The sequence below is a fragment of the Capra hircus genome, chromosome 1 (assembly GCF_001704415.2).
Source record: "Capra hircus breed San Clemente chromosome 1, ASM170441v1, whole genome shotgun sequence".
NCBI lineage: Eukaryota > Metazoa > Chordata > Mammalia > Artiodactyla > Bovidae > Capra > Capra hircus.
The window spans coordinates 80083376-80106175 of NC_030808.1; the positions used below are offsets into that span (position 1 = coordinate 80083376).

The 22800-nt window shown below is 42.8% G+C and overlaps 1 protein-coding gene across 3 annotated transcripts; it reads right to left on the reverse strand.

Moving 5' to 3' along the window:
- On the reverse strand, window positions 9370-22412 carry ADIPOQ (adiponectin, C1Q and collagen domain containing). 3 transcript variants are annotated; one of them, XM_018056531.1, is made up of 4 exons: window positions 22349-22401; window positions 12886-12939; window positions 12553-12759; window positions 9370-11647 (listed from the first exon to the last, which is right to left on the reverse strand). In XM_018056531.1, exons 3-4 carry the CDS (start codon window positions 12749-12751, stop codon window positions 11127-11129), a joined length of 720 nt encoding a protein of 239 aa, XP_017912020.1. In that variant the 5' UTR covers window positions 12752-12759; window positions 12886-12939; window positions 22349-22401; the 3' UTR covers window positions 9370-11126.

Consider the following 22800-nt stretch of genomic DNA (forward strand, 5'->3'; position numbering starts at 1 on the left):
ATTTATTTATTTAGCTGCATTGCATGGTGGCTCAGACGGTAAAGCGTCTGCCTACAATGCAGGAGACCCAGGTTCAACCCCTGGCTTGGGAAGATCTCCTGGAGAAGGAAATGGCAACCCACTCTAGTATTCTTGCTTAGAAAATCCCATGAACGGAGGAGTCTGGTAGGCTACAGTCCATGGGGTTGCAAAGAGTTGGATACAACAGAGCGACTTCACACTCACACTCACTCACTCACACTCACTCATTGTGTCTTAGTTGTGGCATGTGAACGCTTAGCTGAGGCATGTGGGATCTAGTTCCCCAACCAGGCATCGAACCTTCATCCCCTGCATTGGGAGCATGGAGTCTTAGCCACAGGACCAACAGAGAAGTCCCAAAGCCTATTATTTTTTAATGAGCAGAAGATTTGAACTGGTGCTTCACGAAAGAGTCTTTACAAATAGCCAGTATGCACATTTTAAAAGTTCAAACTCATTAGTTATCAGGAAAATGTAAATCAAGACCAAGATGTAATCTCACTTCACACACACTAAAATAGCTAAAACTAAAAAGACTAAGTGTTGGTACCTGGAACTCTCCACTCTCTGCCTGTAGAAATATAAAATAGTACAACTAGTTTGGGAAAGAGTTTGACAGTTTTTTTTTTTTTTTAAGTTAAATTTTCCTTTACCATTTGGCCCATAAATTCTAGGTATTTACTCAAGAAAAACAGCAATATACATTCACCAAAAAAAAAAAATGTATACAATTTCATAACAGATTAATTCATAATACTGGAGAAGTCTCAAAGGGCCATCAACAAATGCCTGGATAAACAAATTGTGCTGTACCCATGCAATGGAATACTACTAAGCAATGAAAGAACTACTGATACAATAAGTAACATGAATGATTTCATGAGGTAAGACTGTCCTGAGTCTTGGCTTCCAGCACTGCTCACTCACCTTTGAAGTCTGCAGCTACTGTGCCCACGAGAATAGCAGTTCCTTTGACAGGAAATGTTAACAGGATGCCTAGTGAGTTAATGGTCACCAAATCTCCATCAGAACACTTAACATTGTGCTGCTGGACAGCAGCCCACTCTCACAATTTTGTTTGGTTTTACTTTAGTTTGACAAGCTTGTTTGTTTCTGAGGATGGGTAGCATTTTAGCTCGAAACTTGACTTTTCTGTATCACAACTCAAGACAATATTTTTCTCCAGTCACATGACCTTTACCTTTAAATAGCTTTTCATTTTATTGCTAAGTTTGATACTTCCAAACTTTATAACTGCACATTCCTTTCATCGATAAGAATGATTGCTTTTTTGTTAGCTATTTAATGCATTGGTTTTCTTGAGTTTGATGCAAGAAATGACACATTCTTACCAGTCAACTCTGAGTAATGCTGTATTTTTTTCCTTTGTTGAGTAGAGTGGAGGTGGAAATGGGTGGGCGGTGATAGTTTTCTCTTAAAAATCAGTTGTTGTTTTTTTTCAATTTATATGGTACTTGTTTATTATATAAAACATGCTAGATTTTCCCCCTGACTATCCCTGCTTTCTCACATATTGAAAGCACTCTTTCCTGTGGATCTCTCACTGAAAGTGATTTGGGTGGGACTAATTCATGCACACATTTCCCCTGACTCCTCCACTATTAACAGCAGAGGTATGTGTATGCCCTTTAGATCAAAGTAGGCGTGTGACGTAACCAAGATAATCACTAAGTACACAGGGGTTTGATATAAATCCATCAGAAAAACAAATGTTTCTTTAGCTTTGGGATAGAGAGGTATAAGAATGACACAAGTAGAAATGTTTTTCAGCCATCTTCTCTGGCCTCACACAGGAAGCCAGGATGTACAGCAAGGAAAAACTTCTTCAAGATACCGAAAGCAGCAGAGATAAGATAAAATGAGAGGACAGTTAAACTCATGACCATATCAATGGAGCCCGTGGATTTAAACTCAAGATGTGGGTTCAATCCCCGGGTCAGGAAGATCCCCTGTAGAAGGAAATGGCAACCCACTTCAGTATTCTTGCCTAAAAATCCTATGGACAGTGGAGCCTGGTAGGCTACAGTCCACAGGGTCACAAAAGAATCAGACATGATTTAGTGACTAAACAACAACATGCTCTATCCCTGTAATTTTTGGTTACTTGACCAATAAATTCCTATTTTTGGTCACACTGGTTGGAATTGGGTTGTTACTGACAGTTTTGACAATAATACAAAAAAGGAAGAAAAAACAAGTACTGTTAACCAGTGTTAATTACACAACTGGGAGATAACTATTTTTTAGTATTTTTGTGGGTTTTGCTTTCAGTGTTTGTCTATGCATATTTATAATCATATACCACAATCTATTTATTTTTTGACATGTCATTGGTCGTGGGTGTAAAATATCTCATTATGCAGCCAAACTATAATGTTAACCATTCTTCCATTATTGAACATTTAGCTTGTTTCCAATATTTCTCCTTAATGAATAATACTACAATAAATATCTTTGCACCTAGAGATTTTTTTTTTTTTTACATGTAGGATTGTTCCCTTCACACATAATCTCAGAAATTTAATTAATGGACGAAATGTATGAACATTTTAAATGTCCATGATAAAATGTGATAAAGTTGTTTCCAAAGAGCTGTATAATTAATAAGCTCAGCAAAATTATATAAAGATGCCAAATTCATGTCTCTGTGTGTGTATGTGTTAGTCACTCAGTCATTTTGGACTCTGCAACCCCATGGACTGTAGCCAACCAGGCTCCTCTCTCCATGGAATTTTCTAGGCAAGAATACTGGAATGGGTAGCCATTCCCTTCTCCAGAGGATCTTTCTGACCCAAGGATCGAACCTGTGTTTCCTGCATTACAGGCAGATTCTTCACTATCTCAGCCATCAGGGAAGCCATCATGTCTCCATATCCACATTAAATATTACCACCTAAACAAGTTTTTTTGTCACTTGGCTCATGGGCTCCTAGTTCCCAATCATGAACTGAACCCAAGCTCCCTGCAGTAGAAACACAGAATCCTAACCGCTGTACCACCAGGGAATTCCTTAAAACAATCTTTGATTACTTGTGTAGTTGAAAGTGATATGGTATAACTTTGTCATTTCCATTTGCATCTATTAGAGAGAAAACGCATGTGCATAAATCTACAATTCATGTATTTTTTCCTTCTTGTGGCTTGTTGCTTCATGTTCTTATCCCTGTGCTCATTGGAGGTATTATGTTTCTCTTAATAAATTGTTTGATCTCTTCATATAGTAAAAGTATTAACATATCTCATTTATTACAATAGCATCAAGTCTGTTGATTGCATTGTAATTTTGTTGAAAAAAATTGCCTTCTATTTTTTTTTAAAAAGCGCAAGTTTAAAGCTTTATGTATCACATCTATTTATCTTTTCTCTATTGTATCTTCTCTCATCTCAGAATGTCTCCTCCCCATTTAGAGACTTGAGAGTCACTTTTATGTACTTTTAGAGCGGGTTTTTTTTAATAGCTTTGTCTTCTAGTTTCAGTTAATTTAATTATCTGATCTTTTGCAATACTTTTCAAGCATATATGAGGTAAGAGCCAAGTTTGTTTAGTCTTTTGCTCTAAATAAACAAAATGCATAAAACTTATTTTATCACACATTCAACTTTTTAATCTGTCTGTCTATACTTACGCCAGGAATACTCTAATTGCTATATTTTGTAACATGTTTTATCATCTGGTAAAGTTAGCTTCCAATTCCATCAATAACCTATTATTTCTTAAAATGTGTTCTTATATTGTCTCACCTGTATGTTCTTTCAGATGACCATCACACACACACACAAAACTAACAACTCTGAAAATTCGCCAGTAGCAACAGAATAAGCAAAAGGGTATAGCTACAAGCTATAAACTGCAAAGTGCGGCCATTGAGGAAAGAGACAAAGCATTCTGACAGATCAAAGTACAGCTTCTAAGCCCACTGCAGCCTCCACCATGACTGAACCCAGAAAGAAGCGGATTAGACAAATTCCTGAGATCTCTCATTAATACTCCCCAACCTGTGGTTAAACAGACTCAGGAGGTAAGGAAGCAGCTCAGAGAAACACTCCTCAGAGTATAGATCCCAACTTCAAGAGCTCAACAGAAATAGGAAGGGCCCCAGAAAACTATAAGGAATCCAGTGGTATCCTGAGAACAGGATGTATGGCTAACAAGGTGGATCAATTTCTGGTACAAGACAGGCAGCATCATTTCAGAAGACAGAGTAAAACCCAGGTTACAAAGGCCTCACACAGCCCCAGCAGAAGTCTACTCCTACTCTTTCTGCCCTCGGTCTCCAAAGAGTGGATAGAAAACAACTTTTAGCTCCACCCTGTAGCTTGGAGGCTAGACAAGCAAGCGTCAGGGATAAAAGAATCATGGAAGATTCATCCTCCCTGCCTCTGAGAAGTCTGAAGGTCTTGAAAGACCTGCCCACATTCAACACAAGCAAGCACCAATCAGTCAGGTACACTGCAGAAAAACAGAAAGAGAAACCCAATGTGCCAAAGAGGAACCGAGAACCCAGTCTGGGAGAAAAAAGTATATACCAAGAAAAAAATTTTTTTACTTCCTGTGGGTGCTTGTTCTATGGAAGATTGTGAAAAGAACATGAATGACGTCAGACAAATCTCAAAGATAAGAGGTAAAGCAACAGAGCGTACAGGACACTGTTAAGTGAAAAGACTGAGAATAGCAGTCATCCTTGTTTTGTACCCAATTTTGATGGAGATGCATTTTGTGTTCCACTATTTTATTATAATGCTAGACATTGTTTTGAATGTGTTATTCTTTATTATGTTAAGGAAATAGCATTGTATTTCTAATTCATAAAATGTTTTTAATAGCAAATGGTTGAACATTGACTCAACCTATTTTAGCTGGCATAAAGAAACTCTTTTGCAAGACCCATTTTTTCTTGCATCACACTTACAAAGAACCTCAGTGCAGTCCCCAAAACTTGTCCACATAAATGATGAATGAGACATTTCATCATATTTCCTTTTAACAGCCAGACTCTCTGTCATATAGCAAATTCAGTGACTCATTTTTCAAACGCAAGTTTTTCCACTACTGTTATTTACATGACTGCTGCCATTAGGGCTACAGGATATATAAATACCCTATCCTCCAAATGTTTTGAAACTAGGAAGAAGAAAGGAGTGGATTTGGATTCACTCTTTCTCAGGCATGAGCTTTAGAATCAGGCAGCTCTGAGCATGAATCCTTGCTCTACAGATTACTAGTTGTGGCTTTTGATCACGCCTTCACCAGCTTTCTTATCTGATAATTAAGTCTGTGCTATCTAATGTATAGGGTGTCATAAGGATTAAATAAAAGAATGTGTTTCAAGCAAGTACATAAAAATGATGACTTGTATTATTATTGTTATTATTTTTAAAAAATTTATTATGTGCTTGGCACATAGTGTACACTTAACAAGTGCTTACTGAATGAATGATCTCAAGAAAAAATTCAAAAATGAAATAGAAAGTCTCTGCCCAGAATAAATTTCCAAGCTAGGAAATTAATTGCCAATAAAATTAAGATAAATGAAACTTGAATTCTAGGTTTGATTTCATGGGCCCTAATGACTTAATTTTTTTACTCCATTACCAAGTGGGCTTCCCTGGTGGCTCAGTGGTAAAGAATCCAGCTGCAATGCAGGAGACGCAGGATATATGGGTTTGATCTCTGGGTTGGGAAGATCCCTGGAGGAGGGCATGGCAACCCACTCCAGTATGCTTGCCTGGAGAATCTCATGGACAGAGTCCATGGGGTCACAGAGTCAGAAGACTGAGCATGCATGCTTGACCAAGTATGCTTCCTAACTAGACCTCAGCCTGGAACCTGGGCACAGTCATAGGCTAATTCCTGACCTCTTATATTCTTCAGATAGAGACAACAGAAATAGCAGAAATCAACTCAAGCCAGCTTAAGTTAAAAGAGAAAATTATGCAGAAATCCAGGAATTGATGCCTCAAGTGACCGACCCATGAGCAAGTACACAACTGAATATCAAAAGGGACTGGAACCAATAGGACTTCCCTGGAGCTCCAGTGGTTGAGAATCGGCCAGCTACATAACCAGCAGCCCAGAAAAGCCCCTCTATGCTCCCTCCTACTCGCTCTCCTTCCCTCCTCCTCAAAGGTAACTCTATCCCAACTTCTAAAAGGATAGATTTGTTTTGCTTGTTTTTCAACTTTAAATAAATGGAAGCACGTGCTCTGCTGTTCTCAGTCGCCCAGTCATGTCCAACTCTTTGCAACCCCATGGACTGTAGTCCGCCAGACTGGGACTCTCCAGGCAAGAATATTGGAGTGGGCTGCCATGCCCTCCTCTAGGGGATCTTCTCAAACCCAGGGATCAGACTCAGGTCTCCTGCATTGCAGCCGGATTCTCTACCAGCTGAGCTACCAGGGAACCCCAATGGACACAAACCATTAAAAAAAAAAAGAATCAGTCTGCCAATGAAGGGGGCATGGGTCCAATCCCTGGTAAGGGAGAATTCCACCCGCCCTGGGGCAACTAAACTTGAGCGCCACAACTACTGAAACCCACGGGCCTAGAGCCAGTGCTCTTGTGGTGGCAACGAGAGAAGCCACCATAGTGAGAAGTTCACATACTGCAACTAGAGAGTAGCCCCCACTAGCCATAACTAAAGGTAGCCTGCACACAGGCAACGAAGACTCAGAGCAGCCCCAGCTAAAAATAAATAAATAAATATATATATATATATATATATATATATATATATATATTTTAAGTGGAAAAGCTTCTGGGAAACAGAGAATGCTCTCTCTCTCTCTCTCTCTCTCTGACTTTCAGTTTTGCTTCTCTCTCAGCCTGTTTTTTCTCTACAGCTGGGCTGCTTCTATCTGTAGACCAGGGGGCAGAAGTTGGCCACCTCTGAGTCTCAAATCTACATATTTCACATCCATCCTAGCTCATTGCTGGAGGAACTCTGGATGGCCCAGCTTAGATGAAGCATCTGGTTTGGTCCATTTTATGCCCTCTAGGAGAAAGGAATTAGGATAGGCCCACAGGGTTGCCTGAAGGGCAGGGTATGGGAGTGGCCCCAACATGTAGGGAGAAATGGAAGAACACCCAGCAGGTGTCCACTACACTCAGTCAAAGCTGAAGTTTTGACCTGTTCACAGCTTAACTGACACAAACTGAATTGCACTTTAAACATTGAGCCTGGCCCCAGAATTCCACTTACGCTGATCTTGTAATGCACACATAATGAATAAAGGAAAGTAGTCTCTGCATTTTCATTTCTTCCCTTTTGGGAAAATGTGGTTTTTACATAGTGAATTTCATTCAAGATCATGTTTACTTGCTGTGAAATACCTGAGTGAGAACTGAAAAGATAAAGGAAAAAAATCAAGTTCTTTCTAAATCTTACTAAAAACCTAGGTGTTTCCAAACATTCCTAAGGAAAGCACTAAATAAACTGCTGAATTGGAGGTAAATATTTCTGCTTTGATCCCTGTGGTGGAGTCAGGCTGACTGCTTTTGCTTCTGCATAGCATGTGATGTAGTCTCATCAGTCACTCCACACACAGCAAGAATCGGAGGCTGGGTTTAAAATCAAGACCTCACCTGACCCCAGCCTCCCTTGGCCAAGGGGTGTTCAGTACCCTCCACATTCTTTCTTCAACAATGGACTATCTCAAGTCTCAAGATTGGACTTATTTTCTTTGACTTCCATCAATGTCAGGGTAATTTATGTGCCTTCTTGGGGCTCCTGCCATCACTCAATTCCTGCCCTTTATCTTTCTTCAGGACTATAATGCGACATGGGGTGTCTGGTACCAGCCAGGATGTATGTGTGTGTGTTACTCGCTCAGTTGTGTCCGACCTTTTGTGGCCCCACAGACTGTAGCCTGCCAAGCGCCTCTATCCAGGGAATTCTCCAGGCAAAACCACTGGAGTGGGTAGCCATTCTCTTCTCCTGGGGATCTTCCCAACCCAGGGATCAAACCTGAGTCTTCTGCAGGCAGATTCTACCTTTCCCAGTGATTACAACCCAAAACTCTAAACACAATGCAGAAAAACAAATCCAAAGAGTCTAAAAAGTAAATAGTGGCAGACAGATTGAGGGCTGAAGTCCAAACTTGAATAACAACTCAGAGCCTGGCTGAGTTTTATGGGGTTTTTTCCTTCTTTGTCTCATGGATTTGACCTGAAGGCAGGCCAAGTCCTGGAATTGTGTTTTAGGCACTGTTGGGAGAAATTTCCAGGAGAAATCAGCTCTTGCTGAGACCAGAAAAAGCAATTCTTGCACGACAGAGAGTGTAAGAGAAATCCCACTTTTTAAAATATGCTTTCTTTTCTCTTTTTTCTTCCAGCTCTGCCAGGATCAGCCCCAAGTACTGGCTGCATTGCCACAGCAACAGCAGCAACACAAGCATCTAAAATTCACTCCCTCCCTCCAAAAATATCTCTCTCTCTCTGACCAGAGAAACCAGTGAAATGGACCATGCTATTCAAATAGTGTGGGTAATCCTTGTTTTCTGTAGCCCACCTTTCCTTCTTTTCTCTTGCTGCTTTATCCCCCTCAAGATAGCCAAAGTCACACAAGACTGCACAGTAGTGTGAGAATATAAAATTCAGAGAGAACCCTAGTTTCCTGGCAATAAGAATCAGGGAAAGGAGGGTCCCTGGGGGCTGGAGAATATAGGGACATGCCAGAGAGGAAAGAGCTGGAACGGGACCTCTGCTAGTTATGTTGGGACCCTCCCTAAATCCCAGACTCAACCCCCGGTGTACACATGCAGAACAGACCAAAAGAAGCATAGCAGAGGCTTCAAGAATTAAACTACAGGGACTTCTGTGGTGGTCCACTGGCCAAAACTCCTCGATCCCAATGCAAGGGACTTGGATTCCACCCCTGGTCAGGGATCTAGATCCCATGTGCTGAAACTAAAAGATCCCACAGGCCACCATGAAGATCGGGATCTAGCATGCCACAACTAAGACCCAGCACAGGCAAATAAATATATGTTTTTAAAGAATTAAACTACTAAAATCCCAGACCAAACTCTGAGTGGTACATGTGACAGATAGCAAAGGCTTGAATCTACCACTCTGATAACTGTCCAGATTTTGCTTTAAGGAAAATACTCCTTCTCCAGCCTGAGCCATAATCAATTAGGTCAATAAATATGTTACATTCTCCTGACTCCAGTGACTGGTCAGAGATGAGCACACAACCCAGCCAAAGCCAATGAAATGCAAGGACATCTTATCTGTCATTCACAAAATAGAGTTCTGATTAACACAAGGTTTACCCCTCTTCATCCCTCTCTAAACCCCATGTCTTCTCCAAAAATGAAAACAAAAGATCCGTGAAATAAGTGTTCTACTTTTAATGCTGGATAGTATCTTTACTTGCAGAAAATAATGATATACAAGCATTTAAAAAAACTAAGCCTTATATGTAAATATCATAATTGCCTAATGAATAGTCAAAAGGAAATCATTCAGAATTTAAAACTACAAGCAAATAGCTAAGTTTTCCATTTCTATATTTATACAGAATGCTATTAGCTCTGCTTTTGCTATAATCTTTGAAGAGCATCACTCATCTTCATCCTGAGAGGATGTTTACCACCATCAACTATCTGTAATTCCTTTTTTTGTGTGGGATATTTAACAATTCAAAGTACATGTATTTAAGGTGTACAATTTGATGATTTGATATAGACATACATTTGTGAAGCAATCACCACAATCAAGCTAATTAAAATAGTCATCTCAGGTATCATTTTCTTTTTTTCATTTTATTTCTTTTTTTAATACTTCTTAAAGAGCAAGAGTAGATACAGGAGGCCCAAGTCTCCCCTGACCCTGTTGGTGCTCAAAGAAAGAATAGTTTCCAACTTCTTTCATGGGGTTTGCATTGCAGGCTCAAGCTACTTCCCTAAGGGAAAATTCTTTAAGTGTTCTGGAAAGCACAGTCATCCCTAACCTCAGTGGAAAAGATTCAAGCCATCCAGTGGAACAAAGATTAGGAGTTTAAAATCAAGAAGTTCCTAAAATAAAACTGTTTTTGTAGATAGGGATTGGTTATATGGAGAGACAGAAATGGGGTTAACTCTGGGTAGATAGGAGGTTCCAGAGTTTGATCTTCATGAGGCATCAGTCAAGGACCTGGAAGGGGACTCAGTGTGCAGGAAGCACGATCCTCTGTGGGTAATTATCCCTGGCCTGCAGGAGGATGTCTTGCAAACCCAGGACTCTCATCCATGGTGACATGCGGAAAGGCAAAGGGGCCCAGGAGTGAGGAAGACTTGCAGGAAAGAAGAGATATCACATCAAGCAAGCTTCCTAACCTGGTGGTCTTGAGGGATAGGGAAGATGTGAACATGTGGAGATGGAGTCAACTTTCTGGGCCAGAGAGAAGGGTCTGAGGAAAGACATAGAGAAGAAGAAGTATGGAGTAGTCCAGCTGGAATGGGACCTAGTCATGGAACCACCTTCTCGGAGGGAGTGCTTCAAAGGAAAGGCTTAATGTGTGGTGAAGGCCAGTTCATAGGTCCTCAGATGAGTTGGTGGGAGACCCCTACTAATACTCTACCAAAAGGCTATGTAGTCCTTAAAACAGACACAATATACTGGAAAAGGTCCACAGCCCTGGGTTGGATTTCTAACTCTGCCGCTTAATGCCTGTGTGACTTAGGCACACAGCTCTCTCATCCTCAGGACTGCAAGTGTAAAAAAGAGAAGACTATTTTCCTGTGTACTTCATAGGATTGACATGAACATAAGGGAAAACAGCAGGCACAGAATATCATTGTCAGATACTGTCTTGTAGTTAGTTATCTTGTCATGTATGTGAAACTCCCCAGTAAATGTTATCACCCTTCCATTACCACTACATAACAGATCCTTGAGGCCAGGGGACATGTCTTCTTCAAGACTGTCCTGGGAACATAGTATATCATTTCTTAAAAAAGGTACTTGATCAATGAATGAATGAATGATGTTCGGAATCCCCCAACTAGGTAATAAAATTGGTCTCCTAACTACACTGTAGACCTGTGGACTGTTCTTTCACTTTGCACTGCTTGGCCCAGTGGAGACTCTGAGTTAATGGTGCTCATTCGATGTTATGGTAGAGAAGGAAGCCTGTGAAGGTGGAGTCATGGACGTTATCCGCATAGACCCCATTGTGATTTTCACCCTCGTACACCTGGAGCCAGACTTGGTCACCCTTCTCCAGATAGAGGAGCACGGAGCCAGAGGCCTGGTCCACGTTCTGGTCCTGGAACTGGTCGTGGGTGAAGAGCAGGGCCTTGTCGTTCTTGTAGAGGCTGACCTTCACATCCTTCAAGTAGACAGTAATGTGGTAGGAGAAGTAGTACAGCCCGGGAATATTGCAGAGGAATTTGCCAGTGGTGCCATCATAGTGGTTTTGCTGATTGTAGAAGATCTTGGTAAAGCGAATGGGAACATTGGGGACAGTGACCCGGCTCTCCAGTCCCACACTGAATGCTGAGCGGTATACATAGGCACTTTCTCCAGGTTCTCCCTTTCTGCCTGGGACTCCTGGAAAGCCTCGGGGACCTTCAATCCCAGTGATTCCAGTTTCACCGGTGTCACCCTTAGGACCAACAAGACCTAGAGAACAAGAAGACCTCAGTGACCCAAGGAACAGAACTCCTGTTTAGGTTGGTTTCAGTCTAAAACACTGTCCCTGTGGCCCCTACCTACAATCTGCTTGACTTACAAAGCAAGGAATCAACGAGAGCTCCCAAAAGGGACAGCCATAACCTTCTCCTCCACATCCCCCTACAACACGTGCTCCCATAAATTCCTCTCCAACCTTATCTCCAAAAGTCTCCATCACAGACCCTCCACCCTGCCAGTACTTCATGTGCAGGCTCAACCAATCGTACACAGGGGACTCTTCTGTCCCCTCTGTCTAGGTGGCCCAATACCCATCCTCCAAGGTCTCACTCAAGCCCCACCTCCTCCTGAAAGCCTTCATTGTCCATCCAGGTCTGCATCAACGGCATTTTCTCTCTATCCCACCCTTTGGGCATTTGTCCGTATTCACTCTGGCATATTTGGTGTAGACCCTCTGGTAGTAGCGTCTAACAGTCCTGTGCACTAGGGCAAGAGTTCTCCAAGAAAAGGACTGTGACCTGCAGGAGGTCCCAGGAAGTGTGGTTGAATGCCACTGGATAGAATGGGAACTAAGGGGACATTAAGGAAAATAGGAATGTAAGCAGACTGAGAATAGGGATGGATGAGGCTGAGATGGGAAATAGGATGGGGAAGAGCAAAGATGGTGTGGGTAGAGCAGAGCCAAGGGTACTTGGTTTTAAAGGGACCATGTGTGTTCACCCCTAGAAGGCCAATCCACAATTCACTTTAGGCTGCTTATGGGTCACATCGAAAAGCTTTGTTTCTTCCCTGCACAAGGGCCGTAGTCAGTAACTACTGCCCTCTCGTAGTTTTAGAAGCCTTCCTCTACCCGGGAGGAGTCTGTGATGGGAAGGTGCCAAAGGCTTTATTCTTACCTGGATCTCCTTTCTCACCCTTCTCACCAGGGGTGCCATCTCTGCCATCCCGGCCTGGGGTCCCGTTGTGGCCAGGATGCCCTGGAATGCCTGCCATCCAACCTGTGCAGGCCCCCTTGGGCAGCGGGGGCCCTTGCATGGTGTCCTGGCCATGACTGGGCAGGGCTAGCAGCAGTAGAAGAGCTCCCAGCAGCAGCATCCTGAGCCCTGGAACCCAGATCCACGCTGTCAGCCACAAAAGAGCAACCCCCACACGGCTCCCCCGTCAGGACCCGAGCAGGACTCTGGCCAGCTCTGCAGAGTTTGCCTCAGACCCGCTCCCTCAACACTCACCTCTTCTGGAAAGATTCTTCTGATTCTTCCAGCCCACCTTGTGCTCTCTCTGCCCTGAAATATTCAGTGTTTAGCCTTATTTTCTAGGTGTGATCTCCTTTCTTCCACCATCAGTGACAGTGAGATAGCACTCCTCCAATTCCTCAGATCTGAGCACAATATGAGGAAGGGGGAAAGCTCCAAGAGTCCATTTCTCAGGACTCTATCCCTTGGGTTTTCCAAGAACGATGACTCAGATCATCCCATTCAACTCCCACTTCCCTCTCTTGGCTCCCTCCTTTTTCTTCCCTTTTCCTTTTCTCTATGTCTGTTCCTCCTTTCTCTCCCATTCTCTTTCTTCCTTTCCCCATCTCCTGGGCTACATGTTAGACATTTGGCTTATTACATACTTGCATGTACACATGCTCACACACCCACAATTACACCTGTACACACAACTACACATGTACACACATGCACACGCACACACACACACACACACACAGCCTTGGTCAGACAACCAGAGATACACTGTCCCATGAGACTAACCACTGACCTCTGCCTGTGCAGCCCCTTAGCTGTACCCCCTCACTGCCTGATCCCTCATGGACTTCAGGTCACATGGGCTGTCCTCTCTTTTAGGAAGTCCTCCCTGTCTTCCTCCCCCGTCTGGACTGCTGTTCCCCCTCGGTCCTCCCCGAGAGCCCTTGCTTATCTTTCACAGCACTGCTTGCACTGTACTGTCCTTTTATTTGCTCACCCATTAAGCACACCCAGAGGGGCGGGAGGCTATTAGTTGCACAGTCATGTCAGACTCTTTGCAACCCCATGGACTGTAGCCCACCAGGCTCCTCTGTCCATGGAATTCTCCAGGCAAGAGTACTGGCATGACTAGCCATTTCCTTCTCCAGAGGATCTACCTGATTCAGGGATTGAACCTGCATCTCCTGCTTGGCAGGCAGATTCTTTACCATCAGAGCCACCAAGAAAGTCCCACCAGTATAAAACAAGGACTAAAGAAATCCTTTGGTACAAAAAAAAAAAAAAAAAAAAAGGAAATACAGAGAGAGGAGGGAAGGAGGGAGGAAAAGAGACAGGAAGAGGGAAAGAGAATGGAGTGCACTTGGAGTATGTATTCTGGAAGCCCCGAGAAAAAGCTCTAGGAGCACAGGTGGCCAAGGGACTCCCTGTCTCAGAACCAGCCCTCCATACCCCCTCCTGAAAGACAGTCCTTGCGTGCACAGGGCCTCTGGTTCCCCTCAGTCCCTGCCTCTGTTATTAGGTTACTGAAAGCACCAGACAGAGAAACTGGTCCCAGGATCCTGGATCACAGGCATCGCTGATACCCTCTGTGGAGTCTGAAATGTAGCGAATCCCAAGAAACTGACTCTAAACAAGACTTGGTCCGTGTGTATTTTTTTACCCTAAAGACTCACTTTTTTCATCAGTTTGCTTGTCTCATAGATTTCGCAAAGCTTCCAGAATTGAATTTGGCTTCAGGAGGAAGTTCTATGAGGGATGCAGAAAAATCCCTGATAAGTAATCTTACCCCCCAAATTGTGCATTGTGTCTGGAATTTCACCTCGATGGCCCATCAGCAGGGGCTCTATCATCTTTCAGTCTGTGATGCCATCCAGCCATCTCATCCTCTGTCCTTCCCTTCTCCTCCTGCCTTCAGTCTTTCCCAGCAGAAGGGTCTTTTCAAATGAGTCAGTTCTTTACATCAAGTGGCCAAAGTATTGGAGTTTCAGCTTTAGCATCATTCCTTCCAGTGAATATTCCAAACTGATTTCCTTTAGGATTCACTGGCTGGAACTCCTTGCAGTCCAAGAGACTCTCGAGAGTCTTCTCCAACACCACAGTTCAAAAGCATCAATTCTTCGGCGCTCAGCTTTCTTTACAGTCCAACTCTCACATCCATACATGACTACTGGAAAAACCATAGCTTTGACTAGATGGACCTTTGTCAGCCAAGTAATGTCTCTGCTTTTTAATATGCTGTCTAGGTTGGTCATAGCTTTTGTTCCAAGGAGCAACCATCTTTTAATTTCATGGCTGCAGTCACCATCTGCAGTGATTTTGGAGCCCCCAAAAATAAAGTCTCTCACGGTTTCCATCATTTCCCTATCTATTTGCCATGAAATGATGGGACCAGATGCCATGATCTTAGTTTTCTGAATGTTGAGTTTTAAGCCACCTTCTTCACTCTCCTCTTTCACTTTCATCAAAAGGCTCTTTAGTTCCTCCTTGCTTTCTGCCAGGGTGGCATCTTCTGCATATCTGAGGTTATTGACATTTCTCCTGGTAATCTTGATTCCAGCTTGTGCTTCATCCAGCCTAGCATTTCACATGATGTACTCTGAATATAAGTTAAATAAGCAGGGTGACAATATACAGCCTTAATGTACTTCTTTCCCAATTTGGAACCAGTCTGTTGTTCCATGTCCAGTTCTGTTACTTCTTGACTTACATACAGATTTCTCAGGGGGCAGGTCAGGTGGTCTGATATTCCCATTTCTTTAAGAATTTTCCACAGTTTGTTGTGATCCACACAGTCAAAGGCTTTGGTGTAGTCAATAAAGCAGAAGTAGATGTTTTTCTGGAACTCTCTTGCTTTTTCAATGAGCCAATGGATGTTGGCAATTTGATTTCTGGTTCCTCTGCCTTTTCTAGATCTAGCTTGTACATATGGAAGTTCACGGTTCATGTACTGTTGAAGCCTGGCTTGGAGAATTTTGAGCATTACTTTGCTGGCTTGTAAAATGAGTGCAATTGTGTGGCAGTTTGAACATTCTTTGGCATTGCCTTTCTTTAGATTGAAATAAAAACTGACCTCTTCCAGTCCTGTGGCCACTGCTGAGTTTTCCAAATTTGCTGCCATATTGAGTGCACTTTAACAGCATCATCTTTTAGGACTTGAAATATCTCAGGTGGAATTCCATCACCTCCACTAGCTTTGTTCATAGTGATGCTTCCTGAAGCCCACTTGTCTTCGGACTTTAGGATGTCTGGCTCAAGGTGAGTGATCACACTATCATGGTTATCTGGATCATGAGATCTTTTTTGTATAGTTCTTCTGTGGATTCTTGCCACCTCTTAATATCGTCTGCTTCTATTAGGTCCATACCATTTCTGTCCTTTATTGTGCCCATCTTTGCATGAAATGTTCCCTTGGTATCTCTAATTTTCTTGAAGAGATCTCTAGTCTTTTCCATTCTATTGTTAAGTTTATTCATATATGTAGTTATACATAAACTTACATATATTTACTTATATATGTGTATGCTCAAGTTTCAAACACACAAACATGTGTGTTCATTAAAAATAGTAAGATAAATAATTTGAAAACTACAGAAAATAAACTAATCCCCATTCCCAAGAATCAATCTGCTTATTTTTAAACATAATGGAAATAATATTTTCCTAGAAATTTTATTCTCTAATTTTTGCTTTGCAATTTTCGAATTTTTGTAATCATCATTTTAAATGTGTGTGCTAGTCCATCAAGTGGATATAACCAGGGTATACGTCAACATTTCCATTTTATTGAAGCATGAACATACTTTCATTTTGAAACATTTCATACTTTCATTTTGAAACATTTTTAAATCTAACAAACATCTTTGGCACATAGCTTATCCCCAAACTAATATTATGCTATGACATAACCCCAGAAGTAAAAATTTCGGACCAAAAGATATGAACATTTTTAAGGCTCCTGATACATACTCCCAAAGTATAGTTTGTCATGCTGTTCCACAGCAGTGTATCAGTGTGTATACAAAAAGCCTGTCTTAGCTGCACTCCCCAACTTTGAATATAATCATTGCAAACAGTTTTGTTGATCTTAGTTTAGGGAGCAAAAGAAATGGAACCTCACTGCTTTGATAATTAGTGAGTTGTACATTTTATTAAAGGCTTATCTCCTAATTTCTTCCTTTTTGATATCTCTGTTAGTGTTTCTTATCAGTTAATTCATTAGGGATACAATGTGCTTTTTGAATTCGTTTTTTGTGAGCTCTTTATACCAGCTCTTTGTCATGTGTCCTATGATTTATCTATAGTGTAAAGATTATTTTCTGTTTGCTTATCCTGTTTCTTATGTTATAGAAGTTTTAGTTTTGGGGGGCTTTTTTAAGTTTTAGTTTTTATATAAACAACTCAGTTGATTTCTTTCCTTTTTTTTTTTTTTTTTTTTGGCTTCTAAGAGTTAAACAGTCTTTATCCAGGCTAGGATTTGGTAAGTACTTTATTTTCTTCTCTTTTATTGTCTGGTGTATTTTAAATTTCACTCTTTAGTCCATTTCTGATATTTTGTGTTGGGTAAGCTGTGATCTAAGATAAGCAAGTGATTTCTTCCTATTTGATGACTAGCTGTTTAAAAGGCATTTATTTAATACTTTTCCTCTCTATTGATCTGCCGCATCATTCCTCAGATACCGAGTTTTAATATCATCTTATAAGTAAAGCGAGACTTGAGAATGAGCCCTGCAGGCTGAGAGGAGAGGCGAGCAGCACGGCCACCAGGCGCGATAGAGACAGATGCTGCCGCCTGGTGGCATGAGTCCCTAGTCAAGGCTCTCTTATCCTCAACCTGTACCTCTGTCCCCCTCTACTGGATTTGGAGGATTCAAAGTTATTGTTCTCAATAACTGCCGGAAATAAATGAAAATGAGATAGCTTAGGCTTGTGCTATGCTTTGTCGCTTCAGTCATGACTGACTTTGAAACCCCATAAACCCCTCCAGGCTCCTCTGTCCATGAATAATGGAGTAGGTTGTCATGCCCTCCTCCAGGAGATCTTCCGTGACCCAGGGATCAAACTGTGAGATTCTTCACCCGCTGAACCACCAGGGAAACCCAATTTAGGCCAAGATGAGAAGAAAGAAAGGAGTTAGCTGCAAAGCCAAGAAGAGATCAGTCAAGTCCCTCTTGTGTTTACAGAAAATACTTGTTCTAAGAATTTAAAGGTTTTATATGTTGTCCAACCTTCCCACAACTTGTCACCTCCATCCCTTTCCTCTACGGAGTTAGCAGTAAGACTCCTAAGACGACTACCAAGAGGCTCTGTGCTTGCTTTCTCCAGAAATGAGAAGGAAGGCTGAGTTCTTTTCCAGAGAAACAGAAGAGAATCCAGAACACGAGAACTGGTGAAGGCAGCTACAGAGGGCCCCAAAGATGCAGGGCCACTGGGGGCTTCCTCCAAATCATTGAAAGGACTGAAAAATCAGGTCTCTGGGATTCTCTGGTTCCTCCTCTTCTTTTAAAAATCAAGATTCTATTTTCCCAGCCCGAGGGAAGTGTTAAGGTACGACCTCTCCTTTCATAGGGGCAATGAGTCTGGGTTCCATGACAGTGACAGGTGATGGAGGTAATAGAAGGAGGGAGTGAGGGCAGATGGGCACACAGTCCTAGGACGTTTCTGCTGCGAAGAACAGATTCTGACTAAAGAAGAAGGTTATCGTCTAAAGTTCCGGATGGAAAAATCATCAATTGATAGCAATTGAAAGTCAGTGCAGAGATGCTGAACTTTCAAACAATGTATTTTAAAACTATGTGTGCTCCCTAGTTAAATATAGCAATTATTACATTTTGATTTTGAAAGACCTCTCTTTCTAAAGAGGAAAACGTAACTAAATAAAACTGTAATCTAAGACTAAGTTCTAAGACTCAATTGCACCTATAAAGAAATCATTTATATGAGTCATGAAGCTAATCTTAATACCACTTATAATTCTTTGTCTTTGTAGAATGCCACTTCTAAAGTCCTCACCTCACTTAATATCTCACTTAATTTTCACAACCATTTTGAGAGACAGGATGAGGTAAAATAGAGAGCGCATGTTCTCTGACCTCAGTGCTTGGGTGAAAATAAGTTGTTCTTCCTTGTAACATGTTTCAGGCATATGTTTGGCAAAATGAAGAAAAAAAATTTAACCTAAGAAAAGAATAAAATAAAAGGTAAAATCCACATAAAGTATATAGAACAGTGCCTGGCACATGTCAGTGCTCAATAAATGTTATCAATGACTATACCCATTCTAGAGATGATAAAAGTGTGTTTCCAGGAAGTTAAGTGACTTGTTCAAGATCCCAGAGATGTTGAACAGCTGAGCTGGAAATCAAACTGTGATCTTCTGAAGCATAATGCTGGACACTTAGGCATAGTCCAAAGAAGGAAAACAGCATCAAGGTCACACATTTGCCTGCTAATATTCCACTCCATTGGATGGGGGATAGAAGAGAGAATAGTGTGAAGAAACCCCAGGTCATGATCCAGTGACCTGACTTCTAATCTGAGCTCCATCATTAACTCACCAGGTGACTTACCTTCTCAACCCACCTCCCAGATTTCATGTTCTTTGCAAGCAAAGCTGGTTTATTAATGAGTTTATCCTTACCTATTAATAGACTATTTCACAATACTGTTGTGAGAACAGATTCACTTCAAGTATGAATAACTATTTTATAAAATTATAAAGTGTTCCACACAAATAAGTAGTCGTGTCCAACTCTTTGCCACCTATGGACTGTAGCCCGCAATGCTCCTCTGTCCATGGGATTCTCCAGACAAGAATACTGGAGTGGGTTACCATACCCTCCTCCAGGGATATAAGTAAAGAGATGCAAGCAAATATTTATGGAGCACTTGCTGTGGACCACCTTTTGTACATCCACTCCCCTTTAATCTCATTTCACCCTCACGACTACTCCAGGGGGTCAGGACTCAGTTCCAAGAGAAAGCTGAGGACCAGAGAAGTTTAGCAACTTCTGCTCGAGGATAAGAAGTATTGGCCAAAAATTTCATTCAAGTTTTTCCATAAATCTAAATGAACTTTTTGCCAACCCAATGGAAGTGTGGAGAGGTGCACGTTGGAATCCAAAGCCTGGGTTCTTCCTACTGCACTAGCTTTCATGGCGCACTGTATACAGGTATGGATAAGCTTGCTTTCAAAATTATACAAGGGGGTGGGCCATGACGCTCTCTGAATCCTAAAGGTCCATATTACAGTCCCTCATTTTCATTTAAGAGTAAGAGAAATTCCACTTTGACCTGCTGGAATTTCAGCAACAGCAGCAGAATCTTGTGAAATGCAAGGAGTCTCCTCTGGGACTGGTAGGAGACAGAGTAAGACGGGGGAGAGAGGTCACCAAAGCCAACGCCAACTCCAACAGGAAAGGGCGTTAAAGCACAGATCGCAGAATCCAACAAAACTGAAAGGGACCCCAGAAACCATCTCACCCCTGCCCTGCTTGTATAAATGGGAGGCTAAGGGGGAGGAAGATCCCCCTTAGATTGTTAGATCCTCAAAGGATTTCCCTGGTGGCTCAGACAGTAAAGTGTCTGCCTACAATGTGGGAGACCCAAGTTCAATCCCTGGGTCAGGAAGATCCTCTGGAGAAGGAAATGGCAACCCACTCCAGTATTCTGGCCTGGAAAATCCCATGGACGGAGGAGCGTGGTAGGCTACAGCCCATGGGGTTGCAGAGAGTTGGACATGACTGAGCGACTTCACTTTCTTTCACTTTCATAGAAACCAGCTCCCACAGTAACACCTCCCATCACTATGCCATTTGTTATTTGTTTCAATCTTAACTCCATGAAGCAAAGAAAGTATTCCCAACTTCAGAGATGGGGAAACCGAGAGATTAAGGAGAAGATCCCTGAGAGATGCCATCACATTACGACTGCCTCAAAAAAGGCTTCTCAGACTCAGTTTCTCAATCTTCTAAATGAGTTCATGTAAGATGAGGAACATGAGAACACTTTGAAGTTGGCAAGAGTACTTTGCAGTATAAATTGCATAAGCCAGTTTTAAACTATATTTCAGTTAATCTTCCTCATTAGCACTGTTTTTCACTCCACTATACAGAGGAATCAGAGGTTGAAGAGACCAAGATGCTGGCTTAAGAGCATGCAACTCTTGGGCTGAATGAAATGAGATTGCTGTCTTTAAAGGTCAAAAAATGGTAGAATATTGGCAATTTTACCTGGCACAATCTAATGATAAATGGCAGAGCCAGAAATCAGCTAGGCTCTGCCTGGCACCCAGGAGGATGACCTGAAAGCTGTCACTCAGCATCCTCATGCCCGCCCCCGCCTCAACACACACACACTCATACACACATACACGCTCATCTCTCTCTCTCTTTCACACACACACAGTTTGGGACCAGTCTCTCTCCACATGAAGGAATGCCTAATTAAACATTCTAGTCTCCAAAGCTTTTACCTCCCAACCTCAGCCAAGGGTCTGCAGTCCCTGGCCCCCCAGGTCGACAGGGAGTAAGAAGGAAGTCTGTCCCCACAGCCACCTTGGAAAGCACAAGAAGCCAGTCCTCCGGCCCTCCTTACAAATCCTCAAGAATGAAGGGAGGGAGGCAACAGGAACAGCCAATTACGCTTCAGGCTCCCTTCCCACCGCTCACCTTCAACAACAAAGCTGACACCCTCATGCTCCTTTGGACATATTCTCCTAGCATCAAGTCCCCCCTGTCCCAGCCTTGTCGGGAGGAGCTGACCTTACCCCCTAAGAACAGGAATCCCCAGCAGTGAGATGGTTGCACCCCTCCTGAGGCTTGATCTGAACACCAGAGTCTCCCCAGACCAGGGACCTGCATCCTCAGACACACAAGGCCAGCCTGACCTCTAAAATCCCTTCCACTCCAGCCTCTGCATCTATGGCTGGAAACAACCAGGATGCCGCAAGTGCAGCACTCCCCAGGGCAGGCGGGATTGGGCTTGGCAAAGGCTGGACAGATCGTGGCTTCTGTCAGAAGGTGTCTGCTACAAAAATGATTTTTGATAAGTTCCCAGTAGATGCCAGGCTGCTTGCTCACCTTACCTCTTTTGAACTTCTCCATCATCCTGTGAGATATCCCCACAATGGTGAAGATAGCCATGTGTTTACAGACATCCCCGAAAATCTATAGATAATGATCGTGTCTCATCCATCTTTGTATGGATGCACCCAGGGTCTGGCCTGTAAAATCTGCTCAACAAATACTGCTGAGCAGACTCCAGTGGCAGAGTTGGGCTCCAAACTCAGTCTGAGGTCAGAGCTCAGGCATTCCCCAAGCTGCTTCTTCATGTGCTTCTTTCTCTGCCCTACTTGGTCAGCCGAGAAGTGATGTATCATCTTCTCCTCTCATATAATTGAACTTTATTGCTGGACCATCCCCCCCACTTCACTGACCCCAACCTTCTCTTTGGTTAAGCTTCTTTACCACAGAGTGCACTGGACAAAATTCAGGATGGTCCCAGACATTTTGACCAGAAGCAACAGTCCCTTTTCTCTTGGCGCTCTGGGAAAATCGAGGCAGAAGCCCAAGGCTTGTCTGCCTCCACCAGTGCTGCCCTGACCAGGGTTTTGCCTGTATCTCTCCCCACCTTGCTAACAGGGTAGCCTGGGCACAGCCCAGCCAAAGGCTCCATGGTAAGGAGCCTTCACCTCCAGCCTAGAAATTGAATCAGTCATCCTTACCCTCAGGTGTGGAATCAGAGCCACAGACTTCGGTCAGTGTGGAAGTAGGAGGCAATGGCCCAGCCTCAGCAGCCCGGTACTCATGGGGGTAAGCAGACCCCGCCTCACCACTGTCCCTTCCCATTGGCCAGCACAGTGAGAACCAGAGACCAATGGATAGACACAGCCCCTGGCAGCTCCGTTGGGTTGCCACCCGAGGGAACCTGGTGCAACCCAATTTGGGCTTAGGATGCCAAGTAGAGCTGTAGTCATCACACTTATGTCTCCAGGCTTTGGCCTTTATTTTTGCCTCTTACAACAGCAACAGGATATGGGACCAAGGGTCAAGATCAGAAGCAGGAAAACAAAGTATTTCTTTATGTAAAATGAATTGCCTGGTGATCTGGGGCACAAGTTACCACCATCAGCTCCCACTCACTGTACATGACAGGGAACCGCAGTATAGCAAGAAA